General features: G+C 35.4%; 1 protein-coding gene across 6 annotated transcripts in view; it reads left to right on the top strand.

Moving 5' to 3' along the window:
• The first annotated feature begins 205 nt into the window (after window positions 1–205).
• sugct (succinyl-CoA:glutarate-CoA transferase) overlaps window positions 206–25,530 on the top strand; it is a 224,727-nt gene continuing 199,402 nt past the window's right edge. For 3 of the 6 annotated variants that reach the window (XR_007439408.1, XM_049480151.1, XM_049480153.1), the window contains exons 1-10: window positions 206–278; window positions 2,406–2,598; window positions 3,027–3,078; window positions 3,258–3,331; window positions 4,424–4,509; window positions 5,560–5,610; window positions 5,754–5,874; window positions 14,099–14,190; window positions 14,366–14,509; window positions 22,123–22,218. Coding sequence is in view for 5 of the 6 variants with exons in the window: in XM_049480151.1 (XP_049336108.1) it covers window positions 2,478–2,598; window positions 3,027–3,078; window positions 3,258–3,331; window positions 4,424–4,509; window positions 5,560–5,610; window positions 5,754–5,874; window positions 14,099–14,190; window positions 14,366–14,509; window positions 22,123–22,218 (837 nt within the window). In the remaining variant the exon portion in view is untranslated. The remainder of the gene's footprint in view (window positions 279–2,405; window positions 2,599–3,026; window positions 3,079–3,257; window positions 3,332–4,423; window positions 4,510–5,559; window positions 5,611–5,753; window positions 5,875–14,098; window positions 14,191–14,365; window positions 14,510–22,122; window positions 22,219–25,530) is intronic. The other 3 variants (XM_022673389.2, XM_022673391.2, XM_022673390.2) reach the window with 3 other exon arrangements.

Raw genomic sequence — 25,530 nt, 5'->3', positions numbered from 1 at the left:
CTACAAGCAGCTACAAAATGTTATTGAAAATATTAAGGGAAATAAACAAAAATAAGTAAATAATTTCCAGTATGTATTCCTGTCACTGCTATCCTTTTTTCACTCTATATTACTTGTCTTTATGTGTGTGAATGTATCACAATTAACCCAAAAGGCTACAGCAGGTAAATTGCCGTGTTAATTGAGGGTGAGCCAGGTGCTTCACGCGCACCAATTATTTAAAATTCAAACTGTAACGGTCCTCAACGGATACGATTCAGGCTATACCCTAACTACAGGTAAAATATGGGAAAATAGTTATTTTTTTAATAGTTTATATTCTTTAATTCACCATGAGGCACATTCAAATTATTCATTTATGTGTTATATTGCTGTTTTATAAGTTCTGTAGTGACAGTCAGCTAATAGGTTAGCTAGACGCTTTTCTTCATATCTTACCTTCAGTTTTTTTCGATAGTCAGAGACGCACCTGTTGAACTGCTGAGTTTCGTCAAAGTATCTAAAAACAACGTTTCTGCTCATATCGATAATTAGCATTATTACTTCTGAGATATTGTCTGTTGTAGGTGCGAGTAGAAAGTTTAATAGCAAGTGAACTCAGGTAAAAACAGGACTTCTTGTTTAGACTTTCCGGTCCACCTTAAATTGTCGCAATACCGCTATTAATCCTGTAGATGGCAGTATTTGACAAATTCACAAAATCAATGCGAGTAATAAGATAGAAGCGTAGTTATAAAATTTAAGAATACAATAATAACAAATATGAGGGAAAAAAACAAACAAAAATACTATTAATAATTATAATAATAATAATAATAATAATAATAATAATAATAATAATAATAATAATAATAATAATGATTAAAATCTCAATTCATTATTAATGAACACCTTTTTTTAATGTTATTTAAAATAATATCTCAATCCATTTTTATTATATTAATCCATATATATTTACAACAGTCTTAATAGGATTGAAATGAAGATAACATTAATTATGCCTGAACTGGGTAGTGTCAGGCACTAATTAGTTGAGATATTATTTAACCGTTTAACAAAGGTTTTTTTTTTTTTTTTTTTTTTTTTTTTTTTTTTTTTTTAATGGCCGTATATACTCTTATTAAATACTGTTATCTGCTACTGCCACAAAATTAAAATTGAATTTTACTATTGCAAACAATATGATATGGCACAGCCATAACTGAGATACAAAAAAAAATACAAGAATTTTATCATATATATAACAGAGGTCAATGATCCAGAATGTCATGATACTAATGATGCAGTCCAAATATCTTCATATATCCAAGACTGAATTATTTATATAATGGGAAATGAGAACAGTGTGTATTTAATTATGTGTGTACTAAATTAATATAAATAATTAGGGGTGGGTGATAATATTGTTCACGATATTCAGGAATGTTGGCGATATTATTGCGTACGATACAATATGGCACACCCCTAATACAGAGTACACAGAAGTTACAAATTTGGATAAGACAGAAACAGTCTGGATAAGAGTTATAAAAATGTAAATTAAATGTAAAATAAATTAACACTATCCAAGTGGCTTATTTGTTTGTGGTAAATACATCATGTTAATATTGTGTGTGATGGCATAATTAATAAATATAGTTTTTCTTTATATATGGCTTAAATAGATATGTTCCTTTATTGAAGTTATATTAAAGATATAAAGATATAATTTAAATTCACAAAAATAATATAGCAGAAAATTACTAGAAGGTAAAAAGGTAAATAATAAAAGACAAATAATAAAACAATAATAAAATATAAAAGCAAATAAGATAACAATAAGATTAAAATGAAGCCAGAAACCTATTTTTTTTTTTATCAAACTAAATGTATGATTCATTTAACACTTGTATTGTAAATATACGCCCAGTCAATAAAGTTTAATAAATTATTTTCTTTCTTTTTTTCTACTTAAAATATTTTTGCTTGCGTTTTTATGCCTTTAATTATGTTTTATTACATAATTATATTTGTTTAAACAATTAAAACATATATTATTCACAGCTACGCAATGCTTTAAATAAATGTTTAAATCCCAACCTCGCTGCTTGGCCACACCCTCCTTATCTGTGATTGGTTATGAGAAACTTGATGGTCACTCCTGTAGCGGTCTCCAGCATTGGGTTAGTGGATTGAGGCGTTTCTGTTTGTTGGCGGCGGGCGGAGTTACCGTCAGTAGTATCATGGGATATGTAGTTTCTGTGCAGTGTTTATCAGGCCGTATCAGTTGTTCCTCTCATGTTTCCACGTGTATTTTACCAAGGTCAAATCTGCGTGGCTGCTGGTAAACGCACAGCTGCTGAATTAGTTTGTAGAGAGTAAAATATGCTGGAAATTAATGTATGCTTTACTTGAATGACTCTTAGGGCGGGACTGTCAGGATGCTCCTATCCCTCCCTCTTCTTCTGACAGAGCTCTGACCAGACAGTTGTTGCAACATGTCGGTGGAGATGTGCGCTAAACTCCTCTCTCGTTTAACTACAGTACGAGCCTGTCTTCTGCAGGGTAATGTCGGCTGCTCGTATTTAAGAAGAAGGCCTTTCACGTCTGATATAAAAGGTATCCTGACTCTCACTGGTTAAAACGCTGTAGTGTGTTAGTGTCTGTTCTTAATACTGTATTCTGAACATTTAAACGTACACAGTGTAACGTTACTGTAACCTATGCTTATCACAAGCTGATTGTGGGTTAGTCAAATGAAACGTTTAGCTCTTTAAATCAGGGCTTCTTATCACTAGAAATTGCAAACTATTACCACAAAACATTATCCTGATCTTTCTATTCAGGCCTTCCTCGTACATAGTATTTTATGACATTTTGTTTGTTAATCATACACATAATGGCTTATCACAGCATGGCATGACATGCCCTTCCATTTGTGCAGCAGCCCTTTGAAGGTCCAAAGAACAAAATAATGAATTGCTAGCAAAGGAGAATACTCTTATTTATTACTTATTAACAAGAATGACATGTCTCTGCATGTTTAGGTAGGCAGAAGGTCAGACCACTAGATGGCGTCAAAGTCTTAGATTTGACCAGGTAAGTAATTATTGTTATCATGTTTTATTGGTAAACATATACAAAGTCAAAGTCAAAGTGTTTTTTATTTTCATTTCAGCTATATACATATATACCTTAACATAAACTAAATTTGCATATAAATTGAGGATAAATGCTTATCAGAGATGGTAATGTTGAATTAATTTGTTGAAATGCAGAGTACTGGCTGGTCCTTTTGCAACAATGATCCTGGGAGATTTGGGGGCTGAGGTGATCAAAGTGGAGCGTCCAGGTAAGTGTACAACAGTAGTTAAACGCTTGGACAAAAAAAACTTTCTCATTTATTTGTTTTTCTGTATTTTTCATAAGTTTCTACTTAGCTGATTAATATTGACAACAACAAAGCTATGAAGGAATACATGTGGAATGGCTTAGTAAACAAAATTAAAAAAATAAACAAACTAAATATGTTAAATAGATTATTCTTGTTTTGACGACACTCTTGGTGTCCTCTTATGCTTCATGAGGTTGATTGGTATTATGATTGGGATTCTGTGTGAAAGCAGATTAGGATAACTAACAGACCATTTTATGAGACTAGGGACACATGGGCTGTGAATGAAACCAAAGGTAACTTGTTTAATCGAACGGTTACCTGAATTATCTAATCAGTCATTTTTATATAAAATCTGATGTTCCATACAGTAATTAGCATGCACAGAAAAGTCAGGATCCAAACCTGTGTGCTTATAACTGTGTTTTCCTTACCAGTATAGCAGCAGATTTAGTGAAAGTAAGAAACAATATTTTTCACAATGGCTGTTCTTTATAATACATTTCTTTATTTAATATAGTGTTGCAGAAAGAATGCAAACACAACACCACCTACAATGCTGATGTATTAACAGCTGAAAACATGGTGACTTTAATAATAGGAGTGTGTATATGGAAATCATTTGCAGTTGCCTCTTTGCACTAAACAGGTTTATCCAAAAATCAGCAACTGTCTTACAACAGCTGACCAATAAAATCAGTTTACAATGTGGTTTGCTTCAAACCATAAAAAAGTTTGTTTTTACCAGACAAATTCAGTTTCGTGATAGTGGTCAGTTACTGATGGACAATTATATTGCAACAAAAATATTACTTGTTCTATTAAAGAAGACTTTCAGATGGATCTGTGTAGAGACTGTTAACTAATATGTGTGTACATGAATATTCTTTTCTAAAATTTGTGTAAAAATGAGTGTAAAATTAATTAATTAGAATATACCCTAGACAATATTTATTATATTGTAGGTTAAAATTAGAATCCATTCCTTTTTTTGAAAATATATATTAATTTGGGGTGAAAATTTTCTAAGACATTGCTGTGTGTATACAGGGCCTGGAGATGACACAAGAGCATGGGGACCTCCATTCGTGGGTGAAGAGAGCGCTTATTTTCTCAGTGTGAACAGGAATAAAAAGGTAATTGAACTGCAGTGTAGAGCCCTCACAAAAAGTTTCCTAGGCATCTGGATGCCTTAAGTACCTTTGGGATCAGTTAAATATTGATTAATCTATCTATTGATGTGTCTATCTAGGGAAAGATTTTATAGACTGAGAATCAACTTCATTCTGGACTAACATTGTGAAAATACCCAATTTTGATACTGATACAATGTTGAATATCATATATTTGATTCCAGAATAATTAAAAACATTAATCATTGTTTAGATTCCAAGGGCCAATATCCTAGACATGAGTTAAACCTATTCTGAGACCAATGTTTTTGTTTTTTTGTTTTTTTTTGGTGGGTGGTATTGCCCTTTATCACACATTCCTGTTACACACTATGAATAGAGAGATGCTAAATACCCTTACAACTTCAGAAAATTAATATTTCATCTTTCTGTCACCCATTATCAGGCCTCTCTCAAACACGATCATTCATGTTGCCTTGCCATGAGCACACTGGTCAGTGTTCAGCCCCACTCACAAAATAACGTCACAACCTAAGCAGGTGTAGGCATTCCAAAACTGTCTCTTAAAGTGACGCCTCATGATCATTTTACATGCTGCTATCCCATAACTTTTGGCAGCTCAGTTGTAATTACTTACATAAGAAGTGAGAATTCTGTACATTTTTAATATGTTCTTTATTGCATCACAAAGCAGTCTTACTTAAAGAATTGGAAGTAACAAAGACATTTTAACATTATTGAATTATTGGCCAAAACTTTAAAAGTATTAAACTTTAAACTTTGTGCAACTCTAGACTTGTCATCCTTTATATATACACTAAATACTACTTTAAGGCATGCAAATTCTAATTGAACTGTGATTGTAATAATGAATATCCACGTGGCAGTAATCTTTGGATTTGTCTTTGTGGTTTATATTACCACAGACACCCTGTTTTTGGCACAGGTTGTATGGCCTATTGGTTAACTTGCTGACACATGAACACCATTTAATAGTCAACAGTAAAATCACATCAGCGCTCTAACTTGTGATTTATTCTGCATTCCTTTTAGAGCATTGCTGTAAATCTTAAAGATCCAGAAGGGGCCAAACTTGTAACAGAGGTAAGTGTTTGACACTCAATGTTGATTTAGTCTCATATATTGTCTAATATTTATGCTAGAATGTCTTATATTGTGAAAATGCTTATTGGTGAACACATACAGACCGTTTCACTTTGTCGTTACTGTCTTTCTGCATCTGTCAGCTTGCTACACGGTGTGATATTCTGGTGGAGAACTATCTTCCTGGGAAGCTGGATGAAATGGGATTGGGGTATAAGCAGCTGAGTCAAGTGGCCCCTCAAATTATCTACTGTTCAATCTCAGGTATACTTTCTCACCTCTTTTAAACAACAGTATTTGTTGGTTCGTATATTGTACCACAACACTTAAAGTAAAGTTGCGGAAAAAGAAGGCCTGCCATTGCTTCATGACAGATTTTACCTTTTGCATGAAATATAAAACTGCAGTTCTTTTTACCCTTTTGTATGGGCTGTTAGAGATTCATAACCCACACTTCACACAAAAAAGTTTATTAGTATCAGTCTCAAAAACACTAATCGATTTATATCTAAAGGTAAATAAAGAAACTAAGAAACTAAATGATTGGGGACTGGATCAGACTAGATTTTACTTTAGTATTAATTAGCAATGCAGCATACATGAATATAGTAACAAAAAGAGTGAATAGTTATTGGTCAATACTCTGATTAGGGATAAAGAAACTGGATCAAAACATCCCATGCTTACATGATCATGCCTTCTGCAGTTCATTAGAAAGAAAAAAAACTGAGGTGGGTTGTGTTTTGAGGAGGCTATGGCATATGCATTTAACCAAAGAAGAAGCTGCGCTAATGAGGATGATATGCAATGAGAGACTATTTCTTCAATTATGGTAATTAACAGATGCAGTAAGAAATGTTCTCATTGTTGATGTGGCCACATTCGTGATGTCCTGAAATCTGGCTTCATTGTAAACCATCTATATGGATGAACGGGTGAGTACTTTTTGGGCTTGTGAAAAGGCTAGTTTGAGTTTACTGTCTGCTTTTTTCTACTCATGAAAGAGGCAAGATTTCATTTGAAAATTGCTCTGGTACCACGCTAATTTAGAGCGGATGGGCTTTGTCACCATAATGGCTGCCATAAGATTGGTTTCACGTGTCAAACTCCCATAAATCTACAATCAAGTCACACTCGATAAGCAAAGAGTGAACATCGCCATCATGGTTTCGGTTCATCATTGCACACATCTCAAATAACACATTCCTAAAGATGAAAACAGCCTGGAAGCATGTCATTGCTTATCCAGTGACAGATAGTTTTATTGTTTCATTGAAATTGTGATTTATTGCAAAAGTGCAAATGTTAACAAAATTGTAAGTGTAATAAAATCATAAGTATATCCTTTAAATGGAATATTTTACTTTTAGTAGTTTTGGTTGGCATCAAATTAAGTTTAAGTATGTTTGAGTGGGAAAAAAATTTAATCACTTTGTTGTAAACAGTAGAGGGCACCCAAGATGTGAACTCGGAATTTTCACAAAAAAATGTATGTACTTTCTTGTGAAATTCTGTTAAGTAATGTCTCATGGATTGCTTTCTTCTAAATCTGTTGTGGAAGTTCTTAACGAAGATACACATTTTGGTTTCACACTGGAAATTAGTCATTACTTGTTAGTGAGTTGCCTTTCCAGGTTTTGTGCTGAATTCTGCTTCTCTGCTAAAATCTGAATTCCAGTGCGTAACAGGTTTATTTATTTATTGTATTCAGTTTTTTCCCTCTTTATGTGAAGGTCACAATTGCAGCCAAATTCTTCAGCTTCAACCCCTCTTTTCTCCCGCCCCTTTATAAAAAGCTGGAGGCGTACCCCCTGAGACCTCATTAAATGGAGAATGGTGGACAGTAAAATTGAAGTGATTTACCGTGCTCATCTTTCACTGTTTTTAATTTTTTCCTTGCCTCTGTTTGAGCCTGAAACCCGTGTAGAATAGTGAGCAGAGGCCAGATTGAGGCCTTGTCCAGAAATGAACTCGCCCTGATAACTAAGCACACATTTTTAGATAGATGATAGATTGTTAGTCAGTAGCATTCTCAACAGTCTAAAAGGAAATTTGCAATGGGACAGTAAATGTTTAGGCCAGCTAGCAAGTTGAATGTTGATGGAAACAGCAAGGACTTAAAAATCAACATTACATTAAGTTAACAGAACAACAGCTACCACTTAGACATTTATTACAAGATGTGAAATCTAAGCTTATTCTGCTCTGTTAATAAACACAGAACAGATTCAGAAAGGAATGGATCTTTTTTATTTATAAATTCCTTCATATCTCTTTTGAGAAATGAGTAATATAAATCACTTATTCCTGTCTTTACCAAGATTTCCATTGCAGCAGCTATAAACCTATCTTATAAATCTTTTTTGTTTTTCAAACCACACCTCTGATGATCTGAACAAAGTATAGAAGGATACGATTGTTCCCAGAGCTGAAGATGAGGTCTTTGGCTCCTTGTGTCTGTGGTCTGAAAAAAATGTCTAATAAATTAGTTTAGATTTTCAATTCACTGCCTCATAATTAATTTGCAAGTTGAAAAAAATTCAGCTCGACTCTGTCGTTAAAAGCACAAGTCTCTCTTTCGCCTGCCAGTATGAATGCAGGGTTAGTGTGTGTTTCACTGGTATGAATAGATTAGATGGAGTAAACGCCGCTGAAGACGTGCTACATTCATTCTTTCGTCATAGTTCCATCAGTTTTCCTTTGAATAAAAATAAATAAATACATTAGATGTGACACAAATGTAACAAAAGGTAACAAAACACAATGATGCCATCTGAGAGCCTAATCAAACTGGAATGCCCGCTACATGTGTACTGCATATGTGTATCCATTTCATGAGAAAATGGGTAAGACAGGTGATATTTGTGTAAAATCCTAAAAAAAAAAAACAGCTTATTATTTTAATGATATAAAGCATTTGGTATTTTGGTATGACGTTTGATTTAATGAAGTAAAAATTATGCATCAAAATCATGCATGGTGTGTTGGTGTGCACCAAGGAATCAAACTTTGTGTATCATGTAGGGTCTGTGCATGTTGACAAACACTGCTAAAGTCAGTATGTGTTGTTTTAAATAAAAAGTTCTCATAAGAATGACTTTAATGTCCAAAAAATATCGAAAATATATTATCTTAATTGTTGAGTATTTTTGCATAATAATAATAATAATAATAATATCAGGTAAGATTTTATAAACCCATGGTTTAGGTCAGGCTTGAGACTGGTTGTTACAATTCACAATTCATTGAGAGGCATTGCAAAAGCACTGGTATAAAAATATATGCTCTTTAACCTTACATTTAAAAAAGCATCACTCATGCTCTCCTGTCTTACCGCTTGACTTATTACAGTTTTAATTAGTGTTTAATTAGACCACAATCAGGGGTTGAGGAAGCCATTAATCCATGGGCAGTTGATGTGTCACCTACACTGATGACCTTAGAGAAATTGTTAGTTTAGTCCCCACTCCTGTGTAATTTGTATCAAAATGACCCAATACTACCATTTCTTTACATGATTTACTGTCAGCCCTTGGTTGATTGCTTCAGCCCTAGGGGGGCAAGACAGTGGTTTGGAATGACCCATTTTTATTCAAGTCCAGTTCTGTCAGCAAATGGGTACCGAATACCCTGTGCGGTCTGATTGCTTATGTAACCTGCCAAGTCCCTATGGGAATCCTAAACCCGTGACTTGGCAGGCAATGGGCGAAACCGGCATTTAGAGTCGAGGCCTAATTTTCCTGATGCTCTAAAGACCTGGGTCATGAGCAATGGGGATTAATCAGATGTTGACATCACCATTTTCAGCTTTCCTACTCTACTCACTGAGTTCTGTCATGGTTGGTGGGAGACTGACCAGAGTGTGCCCCCGGGGCTTTGAATTAGAGAGCCTGTTTTCTTTCTGTGAAGGCTTCACATCTCACTTGTTTCTCCTGCTATAGGGGTCAAGGGATTAAGTGTGCTGTTTTTTTTTTTACCATCATGCTCTCGCTCAGCATGTTCTACAATAAAAATGGTGTATGTGATGTCCATTGTCCATTGTTTAGGCTAAAGTATTTGAGTATTTAGTATTTTAGTCCACATTGTGTTTCACCTTTCACTACCGTTCAAAAGTTTGGGGTCACTCAAACAATTTTGTGTTTTCCATGAAAAGTCACACTTATTCACCACCATACGTTGTGAAATGAATAGAAAATAGAGTCAAGACATTGACAAGGTTAGAAATAATGATTTGTATTTGAAATAACATTGTTTTTACATCAAACTTTGCTTTCATCAAAGAATCCTCCATTTTGCAGCAATTACAGCATTGCACACCTTTGGCATTCTAGCTGTTAATTTGTTGAGGTAAGCTGGAAAAATTGCACCCCACGCTTCTAGAAGCAGCTCCCACAAGTTGGATTGGTTGGATGGGCACTTCTGGCGTACCATACGGTCAAGCTGCTCCCACAACAGCTAAATGGGGTTCAGATCTGGTGACTGCGCTGGCCACTCCATTACCAATAGAATACCAGCTGCCTGCTTCTGCTGTAAATAGTTCTTGCACAATGTGGAGGTGTGTTTAGGGTCATTGTCCTGTTGTAGGACGAAATTGGCTCCGATCAGGCGCTGTCCACTGGGTATGGCATGGCGTTGCAAAATGGAGTGATAGCCTTCCTTATTCAGAATCCCTTTTACCCTGTACAAATCTCCCACCTTACCAGCACCAAAGCAACCCCAGACCATCACATTACCTCCACCATGCTTAACAGATGGCTTCAGGCATTCTTCCAGCATCTTTTCATTTGTTCTGCGTCTCACAAACGTTCTTCTTTGTGATCCAAACACCTCAAACTTGGATTCATCCGTCCACAACACTTTTTTCCAGTCTTCCTCTGTCCAATGTCTGTGTTCTTTTGCCCATCTTAATCTTTTTCTTTTATTAGCCAGTCTCAGATATGGCTTTTTCTTTGCCACTCTGCCCTGAAGCCCAAAATCCCGCAGCCACCTCTTCACTGTAGATGTTGACACTGGTGTTTTGTGGGTACTATTTAATGAAGATGCCAGTTGGGGACCTGTGAGGCATCTGTTTCTCAAACTAGAGACTCTAATGTACTTATCTTCTTGCTTAGTTGTGCAACGCGGCCTCCCACTTCTTTTTCTACTCTGGTTAGAGCCTGTTTGTGCTGTCCTCTGAAGGGAGTAGTACACACCGTTGTAGGAAATCTTCAATTTCTTAGCAATTTCTCGCATGGAATAGCCTTCATTTCTAAGAACAAGAATAGACTGTCGAGTTTCAGATGAAAGTTCTCTTTTTCTGGCCATTTTGAGCGTTTAATTGACCCCACAAATGTGATGCTCCAGAAACTCAATCTGCTCAAAGGAAGGTCAGTTTTGTAGCTTCTGTAATGAGCTAGACTGTTTTCAGGTGTGTGAACATGATTGCACAAGGGTTTTCTAATCATCAATTAGCCTTCTGAGCCAATGAGCAAACACATTGTACCATTAGAACACTGGAGTGATAGTTGCTGGAAATGGGCCTCTATACACCTATGTAGATATTGCACCAAAACCAGACATTTGCAGCTAGAATAGTCATTTACCACATTAGCAATGTACAGAGTGTATTTGTTTAAAGTTAGGACTAGTTTAAAGTTATCTTCATTGAAAAGTACAGTGCTTTTCCTTCAAAAATAAGGACGTTTCAATGTGACCCCAAACTTTTGAACGGTAGTGTACATCTTTTTTATCAACTCTTAGTCTGTCTCATGAGATATCATGTGTTGCACCAAGGAGGAATCAACTGACAGGAATGAAACTCAAGGAGTACTATGCCATGGCCATCCATATTGCCGTACCTGTGACAGTTTAAAAATGTGTGGGATTCTATTGGGCATGCTAACTTCACTTCATCCCCACCACAAAATCTGCATATACTGTAGGTGAAAATTAGAGCTGTGTGAGATGGCATAAAATGGATATGTCTACAAATCAGAGGCCTGTCAAAAAAAAAAAGGCAAATGTAAATTGTCTTTATTATTTCACTATTGCAGCTCTGTTTTCAAAACTGCATAAGCCTCTCTCTGGGTTACAACATGTGATAAAAGCATGGCAGCACATTGCAGCAGCAGCAGTGGCAATACCAGCAACCATAAATGCTGCCACATCTATATTAATGATCTCCATCCAGCCGTATTTTTTTCCTTTCCAGAATGGGCACTATTTATGTCTTGTATAATTTACCCACACAGTCAAATAATGGTTTTGATTTCACAGTGTTTTGGTTTTTGTAAAGCCTGAATGTTCTAGGCATGCTGTGTATTGTGTAACAGGCCTTTATAACATGAGGCACACACCACCAGATCTGCGGAACACCAAAGACTCAAGCTCTGAGAAACACACAACTGTACGTTCTAGGCTTTGGTGGTTGAGTTTACCGTGTGTGGGACAGAAGGGAGATGCCACACACTGTTCGTTACGTCTCTGCTGGATGTTTGAGGTCTCCTTGGCCTACAGTGACTGAAACCTCCTTCTCCACAGAGTCAACCATGGCCCCATCCTCTACATTTTATTATTCAGGCTTAATTTCTTTACAGCAAATTAAGGAGGATTAAGTGGCGTCTGGGAACGCAAGTTATTGTCAACACGTGTATTTCCATAGGCGGTCCCTCACACTGAAACACCCTGAGGTTTGGGAAAGAATTCCTTTGACATTGTGTCAGAGTTGCCACAGCAGAACCTGAGCCACATTGGATGAATATTGACAAAATAGTCTCTTATTAATTTTAATGGTTGGTAAAGTGATATTGTACTTTTAGCTACACATACTGTATCTAACTGTATCTAAAAAACTGTATCTTTTTTATGAAGTAGTAATGTCTTTTTTAATCTCTATTTTGCTGTTGATATTGATATTAACTAGTTATTGTTGTACCAGACAGGACAAATAAAAATAATATTTGTAGTTATAAAATAGATCTGAAAAATCAGATTGTTACTTTTGTCCCCTCAAATATTCAATTCATCATTTACTTCTGAAGTCAGCATGATAAAAGCAACCATTAAATCAAATGGTTACCATTAAAATCAAGAGATGTTTTCATTGTTATTGTGGTATAAAGTTTCATGATAAATACATTATAAGACCTGTGAAAACATCATGAAAAACAGCTCAAACTCAAATTTCAGCAAAAGAGGGAGCGCTTTGCATTGAAACTGTGCTCATGTGACATAACTAGGTTGGAGGCAAAGCGAACTACAGCCAGGTTGAGTGAGGTAGAGGTCCACAGTGAATGCACACTTTTTTAGTCTGAGAAAAATGAGTGCAGCCAAACCTAGTGCTGAAAAGACCTTAGAAGAGCTTACATTAATTAAGGAAATGATTTATCATGTTTTACATAAGCATCAGATATAGAATACAAAAAAATATTGTCCAGTATATGTCCATTGCTAATGTTGTTTAAAACAGTCCCCTGTAGGTATTTGTATGATTAAAGTCTTTGTGCATTCCAATTCCAATATCTACTCATATATGACTGTGGTCATCTTTATATATAAGTTCTGAGGTCTAAAATGTCCTTAGTGTTGACCTCTCTGGACAAACATCATCAGACCTGCCTTGAAAGAGGCTTGGCGGAGTCTTTCCTTTACCTCTTCCACAGTTCTTTCTCAAACATTTGATTCATGGAAAACAAACTGTGCTGTGCTTGTAGTCTTTGAGAGTTTATTTTGCTTTGGCAGCCGTGGCTTCAGCCCGAGCGTCTGTTCTGAATGCCTGTTCTGTGGGCAGCATGAATAGGAGGAGCAGCTCATTTTCCTTCTGCTGTGTTTAGCTTTACTAGCAGTTTGGGTGGTACGTTTTCCATCTTTTATTCAGTGAGGATGATTGGATTCTGGATGTGCTCTGAATTTATCATGTGTTAACTTTAGTTGTTCAGTGTAATTCATATTGTGTGGGACTTTATTAGTGAATAGTTGTTTGTTTATTTTATGTAGTTTTGATGATCTGTATATTACGTTTAATCAAAAAATATTGAAAAAATTAAAATGAGTTGTTTACAAAATAGCACACACAAATTTGCTAAATAAAATGTTAAGATGAAACATAATGGTGGTTTCTGCCCCTGGAAGAGAAAGGGGAAAACATAAGCAAAATAGGACCACACACAATGCTTTATCCAGGGCTACTCAGGTTTTGAATAAACCTTACCGCTTGCCAGTGCAATAAATACTGGACTAGAACCTTTATCTCTCTAGACCATTTCTCCTAGAACTTAGGAGGCCTTCAGTGGTTATTGGAATTCAGCAGGATGAAGACAATTTTTTTGTAAAGGTGTGTCTAAGCTGGAAGATTTTCTGAGCTTATTTCCTAGTCTGTACAAGTCTAGGTCAATACACAGGAAAGCTGGAGATTTGCACACAGGTCTACGTGACCATCCTTTTTTTGTTTGCACGAGTGAAGGAGTTGTTCAGACACTCTTCTCTGTGTCTTTTGCATTTGTTATTTTAGGGTACGGTCAGACAGGACCCCATTCACACAAGCCTGGATATGACTCTATTGCTTCGGCTGCATCTGGAATGATGCACATCACAGGCCCTGAGGTGAGAAAGCCTATACTGCCTATGTGTTAGGGTGTGTTACTGTATTCTGCCATAAATTATAATAAAGCACTGCAAAATTATATATATATATATATATATATATATATATATATATATATATATATATATATATATATATATATATATATATATTAACTGCAAATATATTTTGAAGGATGGGGATCCAGTAAGACCTGGAGTTGCCATGACAGATCTTGCTACTGGCCTTTATGCTCAAGGAGCTTTGATGGCTGGCCTGCTGCAGAGACAGAAGACAGGACAAGGCCTTCACATTGACTGCAATCTGCTCTCCTCGCAGGTGAGTCTTCTCACCTTCAACCAGACGTGTGCCATATTTTATTACACATGATAATATTGGTTTTAAATGATAAAATGTAGCTTATATGTATGCACATTACTCTCTGTACTTTAGTTTTGTGGTAGAATATTTTTGTTACATTGCATTATTTTTGTGTTACATTTTTTATTTTATACAAAATCAGAGATTTGGTAAGTCGCTACACTAAAGTTTACAGATTCTTATTAGATTATTTATACTGAATATTTGAAACTGTTTTACTAAATAAGATTTTAATATTTGTTTTGCTGTAATAGTATATTCTTGAAATTATATTAATTTCAGTGATTTTTCTTGTTGCCAAGAATATCGTTAGCACAGATATACTCTGAAATATCATGAATTTATTTGAAGGCCACATCACGAACCCCAGCACTTAGTATTTAATAAGTCATAATAAATATAATAAATCATAATTTCATTATTTCTATATAGATGTACAGTTCATAAATTCTACTTTCTTCATAAATTCTTTCCACGTTCTTTCTTTCTTTTTTTTTCTTTTTTTTACGGAATTAGAATGTAAATGTGCCTTTAGGAACTTTTGAAAAAAAAAAAGCCAAATTCAATTATAAAAGAATATTTGAGAGTCCTAATTTAAGATTTTAATCTATCGTTGTGTTCAATTCTTACATAGAACAGATTTACCATTCAATTGTAGGTTTTTGTTGTTGTTCCTGAAACATGCATAATTTCATCCTCACATTGTATGAAACAGAGCGAAAAAACGACAGTGGCAACTTAAATACAATAATAATAAAAAGAAACTCTCCAGGAATTACCACTTTATTTATTTATTTTTTTGCTGGGTCCAGCTGAGCATTCTAAGAATTGTTTGTTCTGCAATTGAAAAAAATAGAACCAGGCAAAACAAAATGTACCACTATTTTTTACATGCCAGTGTGTGGTTACTTACACAATGTATTAAAACTTTTAATTTAATTATAATTGCTTGAATATTTGCAAACAGCTCTGTCTCAAAATATGGAACTAATGCCTGATGTTCAATCAATTATCTTTTTAGCCAACAATAGGTAAATATTACATATTTGAATTTGTGCTTTTTTTTTGAGGCACTAATAAAAAAGACACACCATAAGTGGAAATAAACGCCTTGTGGTCTTTGTTGTTTCTGTCAGTCAGGGCACCACAGGCAGGCAGCTCTGGCCCAAACACTGCAACACTGGAGAAATCAATAGAGTGTGAAGCTCCACACAGTTTACACAGTTTACATGTCTACAGCCTGAAGTGGTCACTTCTTGACAGCATGTTTCTGTGATCCTGGGGAAGAGTTTACTTAAACGTGGGCTTTCATTAGGCGCTGTGGCAATGTATGAGTCAGAGGGATGACACTGTTGCTGTTGGTGAATGCTTTATGCTATGCTCATGTGTCTCACACACTGTAAACAGAGCACATACAGTTCACCTCTGCTGGGGCTGGGACTTCCACTTTGGCTCAGGAATGTGTAGAACCTCTGGCTGAACTGCTGGGCAGAGTGTTGCCTTTCTGTGTGCTGCTTACCTTTGTTGCTGGGACTATTTGTTCTTTGTTTAAACCTCCTTTATTTTTATATGTAGTAGGGATGAGTGATATGACCTTTATCACAATATTTTAAAGTATGTTTCAGTAACAATATTCTTGGCAATATGACAAAACACTGAAAAATATTTGATCCCTTTTAAATATGTACTAATTCCACAACTTGCTTTGCAACATGCTAGTTGTATTTAGTAGAAATATAACAACAAATATTCATACATTTATTATTTTCATAAAAATGTACATAATAATGTAGCAAAATAAATAATGTCATATATTAAAAATGTCATGTTACAATGCTAACGTACAGAAATGTTAGTGCATGCATACAAACTGCAGATATAAAGAAATATACAAAACCCCCTTAAAGCTTCAAAGTAAGTAGCATATACATAATACATATACAAAATGCGTATAAATTGATTAATATGTATTTTTTTAAACCCTGGTGTGTAGTAATGTAAAGTTGTCTGAAACGTCTCATATCACCATAGCATACCATATTTGTCAGTGTGAATCATTCCTCAGTCCAATCATTCCTCAGTCCACAGTGAATCAATAAACTAGCATAAAATTCCAAATGTTCATGACCTTTTTATGTTTTTAAAGGTCATCCACCATGACCAATGTTTATTAAAACATATTTATGTGAAGAGAATGTTTTACAGATATGTAATGTGACCTTTAAAATACTGACTGTGCTTCTTAACTTCTAGTTTATTAAGACTAGTTAATTGCAACTTACAGTAACGTAGTGTGTATTTGTGTATTTAAACTGTACTTAAATTTTACTTAAGATGTCAAGACTACCACTGGAAATCAACCAAGTGAACTTAACAGGCAGACAAAAAGGCTCAGGAAAAATAGAAAAAATATATTAATAAATGAAAAATTCAAAGCTGACCAAAGGCAGACCGCAGTATTGTGTGACAGTGAACTGAGAATAACTGAATGATGAAGTTCTCATGCTAGAATATGGTAAGACTGAGGTCAGATTATCCCATGATTAACTTCTTATGAAACAAAGTGCTAAGATTGAAAACAATCTTGTTTGTTCTCCCTTGAAAATGGGTTTAGACTATGTATTGATACTTTTGAATGCTCCTGCTCATTTTCAGTTTCCTAAAGTGAAGCAGAATTGAGTGCCACCATTCCTCAAATTCAAGTGGCTTCATATACACATACAATCTGTGTTTACTAAACACAGGCGTGAACTCGTATATGCCCAGGCAGAAGCATATTTTTTTCATTTTAAGAACAATAAAAATCCCTTTGCTCTGCCAAACATCTGACTTCATTTATGTTTGACATGGAATGGGAAAAAGAAAATGTCAAAATACAGAAAAATAATTGCAAATGTTGTTTCAAGTGAACTTGGAAAGAGATATTAATAACACTCAGGTCTGTGTTTTTCTCTTTTCTTTCAAAATACACTATAATATTTTTCCAAAATCAGTTTTCTACCATAACAAAGACCATTCACTTGAAGAATAATAATCTGTTTAATCCACCCTTTTCAGAATAATAATCTGCTTCTATTAGACACAGTGTTTGTCTTAATATTAAATAGGAACTTTTATATTAAATATACTCCTTTAATATCTCAGGAATTTAGGGAATTTGGGTTAGATTTGGGGTAAGACTGTTTTTCTTTGTCATTTAGTAAGCTGATAAAACTGGTTCTTATTTATTCAAATCACTTTTGCAATGTGAAATATAGCTTTAAATACAGCCTTTGCTGTGGTCCAGGAAATTAGTTTTTATCTGATCGATTTCATTTTAGTAATAGTTTTCATTTATTGTATTGTAAATTATTTTACCAGTGCTCTTTTGTGACTTGGTTAATAAGTGTAAAATAAATCTCTGTAATTTCAACTGTATATATTCTTTGACTATTTAAGCTTTGTGTAAAACATTCAGCAACCACAAGCTCATCCATGCTATTATCTAAACAACTGAGGGAAAAAAGTAGTAATAATTTATGCTCACAAAACAGGGGGAGGAGTTTTAAGAGTACAGCATTTAAGACAGTGTTTTCAGCTTGTGGTTTGTACAGTGCAAACTGTTATTTAAAATGACAACAGAGGATGAGATAGGATCTGTTAGACCACAGAAAAACTCTTGGGAAGAACTGTTTCTGTACTGGTAAAAAAAAGGCACAACCCCAGTGTGACTGAAATCGAACAAAGAAGAATCCTTTTCTTGTTGTGTTATTGTCTTACTAAAACTCAACATTTGATGTGTGCTACAGGGCATTTAGAAATATTTTTGTTTTGCAAATAAAAAGTATTGGGATTAATGAAGCCAAAATATAGCTTTTTATATTACATATATCGCTTATGAAACCTTTTATGTGAAGATGTGCATCTATTATGCTTTGGGGTTTACATTTACATTGAAGGCATTTAGCATTTAGACACCCTTATGCTAAAGCTTGAAAAAGGGTAGCTTATACAACAGGAGAACAATCCAAAGCCTAACTTAAAATCCACAATGGATAGCTCTGAGATATTTAAACTAAAGCTTTAAGAAATGGATCACATGGTACCCTTACTAAAGCATTATAGAAATGGGTGAATTAACTTTATGTAAGGGCTGGCTCCAGGGCTAGGCGCCCTCCGACCACCAGAGGGGGGCAACGGGCAGCCTCAGGTAGCAATCAGGCCTAATCAGGAACACCTGTGGGTTGGTTTTAAAAGAGTGAGGAACACAGACCAGCAGTTGCTGTGTCTTTGTGTGTGTGAGAGTGTGTGTGAGTGGCCAAGTGGCTACTATTCCCTTATACTTTCGAGCTCTCGAGTCCCTGAGACATAATTTCTTTCTTTCCCTCCTTTTCCCTTCCTCTCAACAAAGAGAGAGTAAAAGAAAAAGTAACAAATAAATAAATAAATAACTTATCTGTAAAAGGAAGGCTGTGCCTTCCTTTTCTCCTTTATTTTCCCCTATCTCAGTTTTTGAGTTTACCTTTTGTTGGAGGAGCCATTTTGTTTTGTTTAACTATTTTTCCCTGCCCCTGGGAAAGCCAGCCTCCTCCTGGCATCCTTTGTTCTCTTTTTCCCGCCAAAACCCCCACATTGGGTGCAGCTGTTTTGGCTAAAAGAGTGGTAGAGCACTCCTCTACCAATTAAACTTTGGTTTATATTTTATTTCCAACTTAATCTGCTCTCAGTCTTGTCTACACTGCCCTTGGGTCCTATTAACTGCCTTTACTAGGTAGCTCACCCAGTAAGGTGGTTTTGATCTAATAACCTAAGTTTGATTCCCTTTCTGGGTGAGCCCTTACACTTTAAACTTTAAGTTTAAGCTGTGCAGCAAGGTGACAAAATAAAAAAGTGGGGGAAAATGTATCATAAGAACTAAAAAACACCAAACAGATCTCTTACTAAGAACTGATTTTATCAAGTACCCCAACTTTTGCAGCGGTCACAAAAGTTTTCCTCAGGACATCTGAACCCGAAGATGCCAATCTTTGAAGAAAAGATGCTGCGGATTGTATGTCGGTCAAGTGTCTGCTGTCAGGACCCTTCAGCTTCTTGAAAAACTTTCTGTTTGCATTACTGACACAATGCCACTGAACCATTCCTAGAACTAACCAGTGGGAGGCACTTGTCCCTTGGATGTTACAAGTTCAAATGGAGGATGTGGTCTAAGGAAATGTCCCCATAATGCGATTGTTTGTTGCCCTTGTGTTGTGGTCTGTGTGAATATTTTTCACTGACATCTCCCCCCTCTGTCTTTTATTCTTCATGAGATTGTAATTGTCTGCCCCGTTTTTTGCTTTGTATGGGTCATTGTGTTTGATTTTGAAGTTAGGTGCTTTGAGAGTTTGGTGCCATTGAGAGAAACCCTATTATAGCTCTGTTTATTCGTTCTATTGGCTTTATAATTACTTAAGAGGAAGTGTAGGATACATTAGTTTAGCATGTGGTTTCGCAGGCCTTCTGTGGAATTGCGCTTGCTGTGGCAAGACCCGAAGTAAGTGACTTGTTCCACATATCTAGCACCCCCTTTTCCCTGCGCAGTGGTCTACTTTCATGCTGCTCCTCTTGTGGCTATAGTAATCTAACCCTCCTGTCATTTTATGTTGATCTAGTGCAGGCATCAGCATAAAGCCATCCTGGTGGGTGAACAATGCATCTATTTTACATTTAGCTAAATAAATAAATAGATTTATTAATGACTAGCACATCCCTTCACCATTTAAATGTTGCCCACTATGACTATGTCCGTTTGCTATGGGCATGGGCATATCAATCAGACTTGATATTTAGGCTATTTACTTCTCATTCAAGCACACATGGCAATGCACGCACGTGTTATGTAGTATTCAATTTGCTTTATTATTTTTTATAATACATTCTAACATGCTGGATTGATTTGATTATTCACAATACTTGGAAATTGTTTTCTTAAGAGTTGTGTAATGTGACCTTTAAGCTCCATAGTGAGCTATTAAACATGATTGATGCTTAATTTGCTTTTGGCATTAGGTTTAGATTTTGCTGTGATAACTAAGCTGCTACTGATGTAAGAGAGAATTTGACAATAAGGATACAGAGTGAAAAACTTCCAGTTTTTGATTTAATCAATGTTTGTTTGAATTTCTGGTGAGTTGGTTCTTTCAGCTTAGACACTTGCCATATCGCTTACATGTTGTGCCAATTACAAGCTGTGAGCTACAAAGAGAAGCCCATTATCTATGGTCTGTTACTTTATCTTAAACTGTTATGCTTTAATTTAGTATTATTTATACAATAGTATATGATGACCTGAGATTTTAGTAAAAACTTAATCCCCTGTTCACTGCAAGAGTGAATGATTACTACCCACAGAGAGCTGTGAATGCATGGACTCTTGGCTTTTTGGGAGTCCCTTAGTGGATGCTCTAATTTTATGAACGTCTGGTCAGAGGTCTTCACATAGTCCAAGTAAAAAGGGTGTGAACTGTTTTTAGCCTTGCCTGGAAAATGACAGTCTGCATATCCACCAAAGCACTCCCATTGGGAACAGCACTGGTCAAAATTGAAAGCAGTTGTGGATCAAGGCTAATCTATTTAAAGTGATAATGTAATGAATTTGGACAATGCCTTAAAGCACAATTGTAACAAAGGTAACATTATCCGAGCGTAAACATCTTTTAGTAGGTTCAAAATAAAGTGAGATATACATCTTTAATACAGCATCTGGGTGAACTTGAGATGCAAGTTTTCATAAAAAATCCTAATAGTGTGTATATATTGGAAATAGTTTCTTTATTTGTTTACTTCCTATCAACAACATTTAAAAAATAAATATTTTAAGAATGACTTTCCTTGTGTTTATTACAAAACAAGATAAAAAAAAAAAAAAAAAGCTAACAAAGAATATTTCTTATACACAAAGAAGGGTCAACAGAACTTTTAACGTTAGGTGGTCAGTGGAACAGTGCAGCTGTGATGTGATGAATGGCTTTACTCCAAGGCTCTGAGCCAGACGGACTAACTGTGGAGGTCTGGCTGGCCTTGAGAAGGAGCTGGAGATGGGCCGTGTTACTGGATACTCCACCGTCCCTTGCACTATGTCAAATCATCACAAACCTGCTTTAATCTCTGCAAGTTTTCCCTCTTCCTCTCAGTGTTTGCATCCACGGCTTTAAAGAGCTTCGGTTCACATCGCATAATGTTATTTCAGCTGCCTAACCTCTCTCTCTTTTTCTCACCTGGGCATCATAAAAATCCAACAGTGCAAAAAAGTCTCTTTTTTTGTCTTCTACCAGACATTTACAAGTTAGTAAATTAAATATGTTTTCAATTCTCTGTGCTGCAGAGGTCAGTTCATAGTAATTTCCTGAGCACTGAGGCGGTTGTTGTTAGTTTGGATTTCCAAAAAGACAGTTATGGATCAGGATTCCAAGAGTAGCAGCGTTTCATTCCACAGCCACATGAAACTGCTGTCAGCCATGAGAGAGTTCCCCGAACTCACAAAGCAGTGGGGTGTTATGAACTTACTGAGGTTTAAATCTCTTTTGTTCTTTTTTTTTCTTTCTTTTTTTCAGGTGGCTTGCCTTACTCACATTGCTTCAAATTACCTCAATGCTGGAAAAGAAGCCAGAAGATGGGGAACTGCCCATGAGAGCATAGTTCCTTATCAGGTACCAGCACAATGTGTAGAGTGTGTATGTATGTATGTATGTATGTATGTATGTATGTATGTGTCAGACACATTCTGCCCAGTTTCCTTTATCACATCCTACTTAATTGTACCTTATGCAATAATATACCCTAATATGTTTAATATTCACACTGAAAAAACTTTAAACAGCTTTATGAAGCATTTGCGCCAGTCTTTGTTGAATTACGTTAACTCTCCTATCGCTATAATAGAGAGAATGCTATGTTTATCCCCTATCTTCTATCCACTCTAGAGCTATTTGTTGTATGAAACCTTAATCATATTTGTGTAAAATCCTGTAATGTTACTTTAAGGCATCAGTCCACATGCTTATTTCACTTCAGTTAGCAGTTCTCATCGTGTAAATGCCATTTGTACCACAAGGGAGTGCTCTAAACATGCTTTGTATTCACTGGAATTAAGTTAATTCTATTCTCTATTTGTGGTGGGACTCCAGGAGCTAACAATACTAATTATTGAATAATTTTGCTTTAGTATTTAAATTTAATACACATTCAATACATGTATCATAGCATTGTGTATAGCTCAGCACTGAAAGCTTGCATTAATAATAATATTAGTGATAGAGATTGAACAATCAGTGTTTCTGGGGTGAAACTTTTTACCAGTTACGTGCAACACAATAAGCTGAATACCACATTAATTTTTTCAGGTACATTTTGACTCTAAGCACTGACTTTGAGAGTCCAAGAATACCCGTACCAAACTGCACTGTGCAGCTCAGTATCTTAGTGGTGATTTCTAGCTCTGCTGATACTCAGTGAACTGGGCTAGGAGATGTACTCTCAAGATGGGTATCTGGTTAGTGGTGTCTGGGCTCTGCTTTCATCACAAGTCACGTTAGTTAAACATTTTACAACTGTGTAGTCAGATACGACTAAAACCTCCAGATTTGTGACATTCACAACTTGAACTGGGCTTGTGGACTAATTTAATGGATTTTTACAGCCATGAGTAAGGTGTGCAATGTCATCTAGCAGTTGAATGAGTTTCTGGCATGCAGTGACTCCCTAATGCTCAGCAAATGCTATAATAATATAATATAATAATAATAATAATAATAATAATAATAATATTATTATTAATAATAATAATAATAATAATAATAATAATAATAATAATAATAATAATGTCTTTGTCATTTGTTTTAACATTTTCATTATGTAATCAATCAACATTAGCATTTTCATAAAAATATTATTTCATTTTAGTAATTTAAATGCATAAAAGAAAATGTAACCTTTACTCTATTCTGTTGTTGTTCTTAATTATAAATAAGCAGCACACTAGTACCTCATTTCACCCTAGATTGCAACAGGTAGTTAATGTCACCATTATTCCCTTTCTTCTCGAATATCTAATAAAGATGTCTCACATATGTCATTGGTTTCCATTTGGCTTACTAGATAAGCTGATTCCACAGGAACTTTAAATTTCTATTTAAATTATGCGACTTTTAATGATAAAACCAAGATCAATGAAATAGTGTGTGTGGTCAGTGACATGGTGTAATCAAATGTGACATTACTGAGCACAGAAACAGCCTGGGGATCGTCCACGCCCGTCACAGTCCTGCATCTCTATACACAAGAAATAACCACAGACGTTTGAAAAACATCCGTCTGCGTGAAAACAGAAACAAAGTTTTAAAAACCTCCACCCTGCACAGCATCTTTCAAAAGCTCAGTTTTCAGTAACCCAAAACATAGTTTCTGTGTGGTCAGGAGGTCAGCAAGCCTAAGGAATTAAAAACTGTTTTCAGTAAGTATCAGTATTCCTTTGGGTGAGCAAGTCTGTCTTTATTAACAGCTTTCGTAACTAAGCAGTAGAATTTATTTGAACAGCACATTTATATGAACAGCACTATTTACTGTATTAGCTAAATTAGCTAAAAGTCTGTTGCCTTCTGCTACTATGTTTGACTGTTTGGGTCACCAATTGAATGGCATTTAGTTCCTGTAACCCTAGTTTATATAATGTTATAAAGTGATAATATATGAGAGGGAATGCAATAATATCAGAAAATGACTGGCATTGTAGGCACTATATTATAGGCCAGTATCTCACATTATATCATAACCCTTAAGTGCATTGTTCCATTGTTCCAGTTTCATAGCCTATTATTATTAGATTTTAAGATGTGAAGGACAGGAAAAACGTTTTTTGTGTTTGTTCCATTTTTGTGATTTTAATACAGATGACCTTACAGATTTTTTTTCATTTTTGTCTTACTTACATTTTTCAGATTATTAAATAAACTTTAATGTCAGACAAATATAACCTGAGTAAATATAAAAAGCATGTTTTTATTTATTAAGGGAGAAAAACTAATCTAGCCCTTTGTGAAAAAGTGTTTGCCCCATACATTATCTGTGATTATCACAGTTTTTGGAAAGCTGAGTTTAATCTCACTAACTACAACAGGCCTGATTCCTGCCAGACCTGTAGAATCATGAAATCATTTAAATAGAACCTGTCTGATCTCAAAATGCCACACATTATGCAGTGATCTGAAGAAATTCAAGATATGAATATATATATATATATATATATATATATATATATATATATATATATATATATATATATATATATATATATATATATATATATATATATATCTTCTTGTGTGTGTATGTGTGTGTGTGTGTGTGTGTGTGTGTGTGTGTGTGTGCTTGTGTGTGTCTTTGTCCTTTAATTATATAGATGTGTCCTGTTAGAATGAACCTTGTTATGATATTGTTTTAAGAAGCTGGTTTTGTTGTAATGAATTGAACAGGTTCTTCCCAGATGCATTAAACTTGGTGCAGTGGTGGCTCAGTGACTAGAGCATTTGGGTATTGATAACAGGGTTTTGGGTTTGATATCAGGGTTTGCCAAGCTGCCACTACTGGGCCCTGAGTGAGGCCCTTATTTTTACAGTGGGATTCTAAAAGGTTACTTTGATAAACCCAGTGCTCTGCAACCCTGCCAGCAACATTTGGAGGGCCCTTTGCTTAATTTCTCTTTTGTCTTGGCGATATATGCAATTTTACATAATAATAAATTCATCAGCATCACTCTGATTCAGCAGTTCACCAGCTTGTTCTTTATGTGCTTGTTGACACTGTCTTTCTCCATGCTGGCTGCCTTGGTTGTCCTGCATTACGTGGACCGTTAACTTACGAATAAGCAGAAACCCTCAGCTGGAGAGGGGTTGACAGAATTACAGCAAGCTCCGTGCGTAAGTCTCTCAGCCTGCCCTGTTTGAACTGGCGAGGTTAGCAGCCTG

This window comes from Astyanax mexicanus, chromosome 6 (genome assembly GCF_023375975.1).
Source record: "Astyanax mexicanus isolate ESR-SI-001 chromosome 6, AstMex3_surface, whole genome shotgun sequence".
In the NCBI taxonomy this organism is placed as follows: Eukaryota; Metazoa; Chordata; class Actinopteri; order Characiformes; family Acestrorhamphidae; genus Astyanax; species Astyanax mexicanus.
The sequence above is the reverse complement of the archived record's forward strand: the minus strand, read 5'-3'. Positions and strand labels throughout refer to the sequence as shown.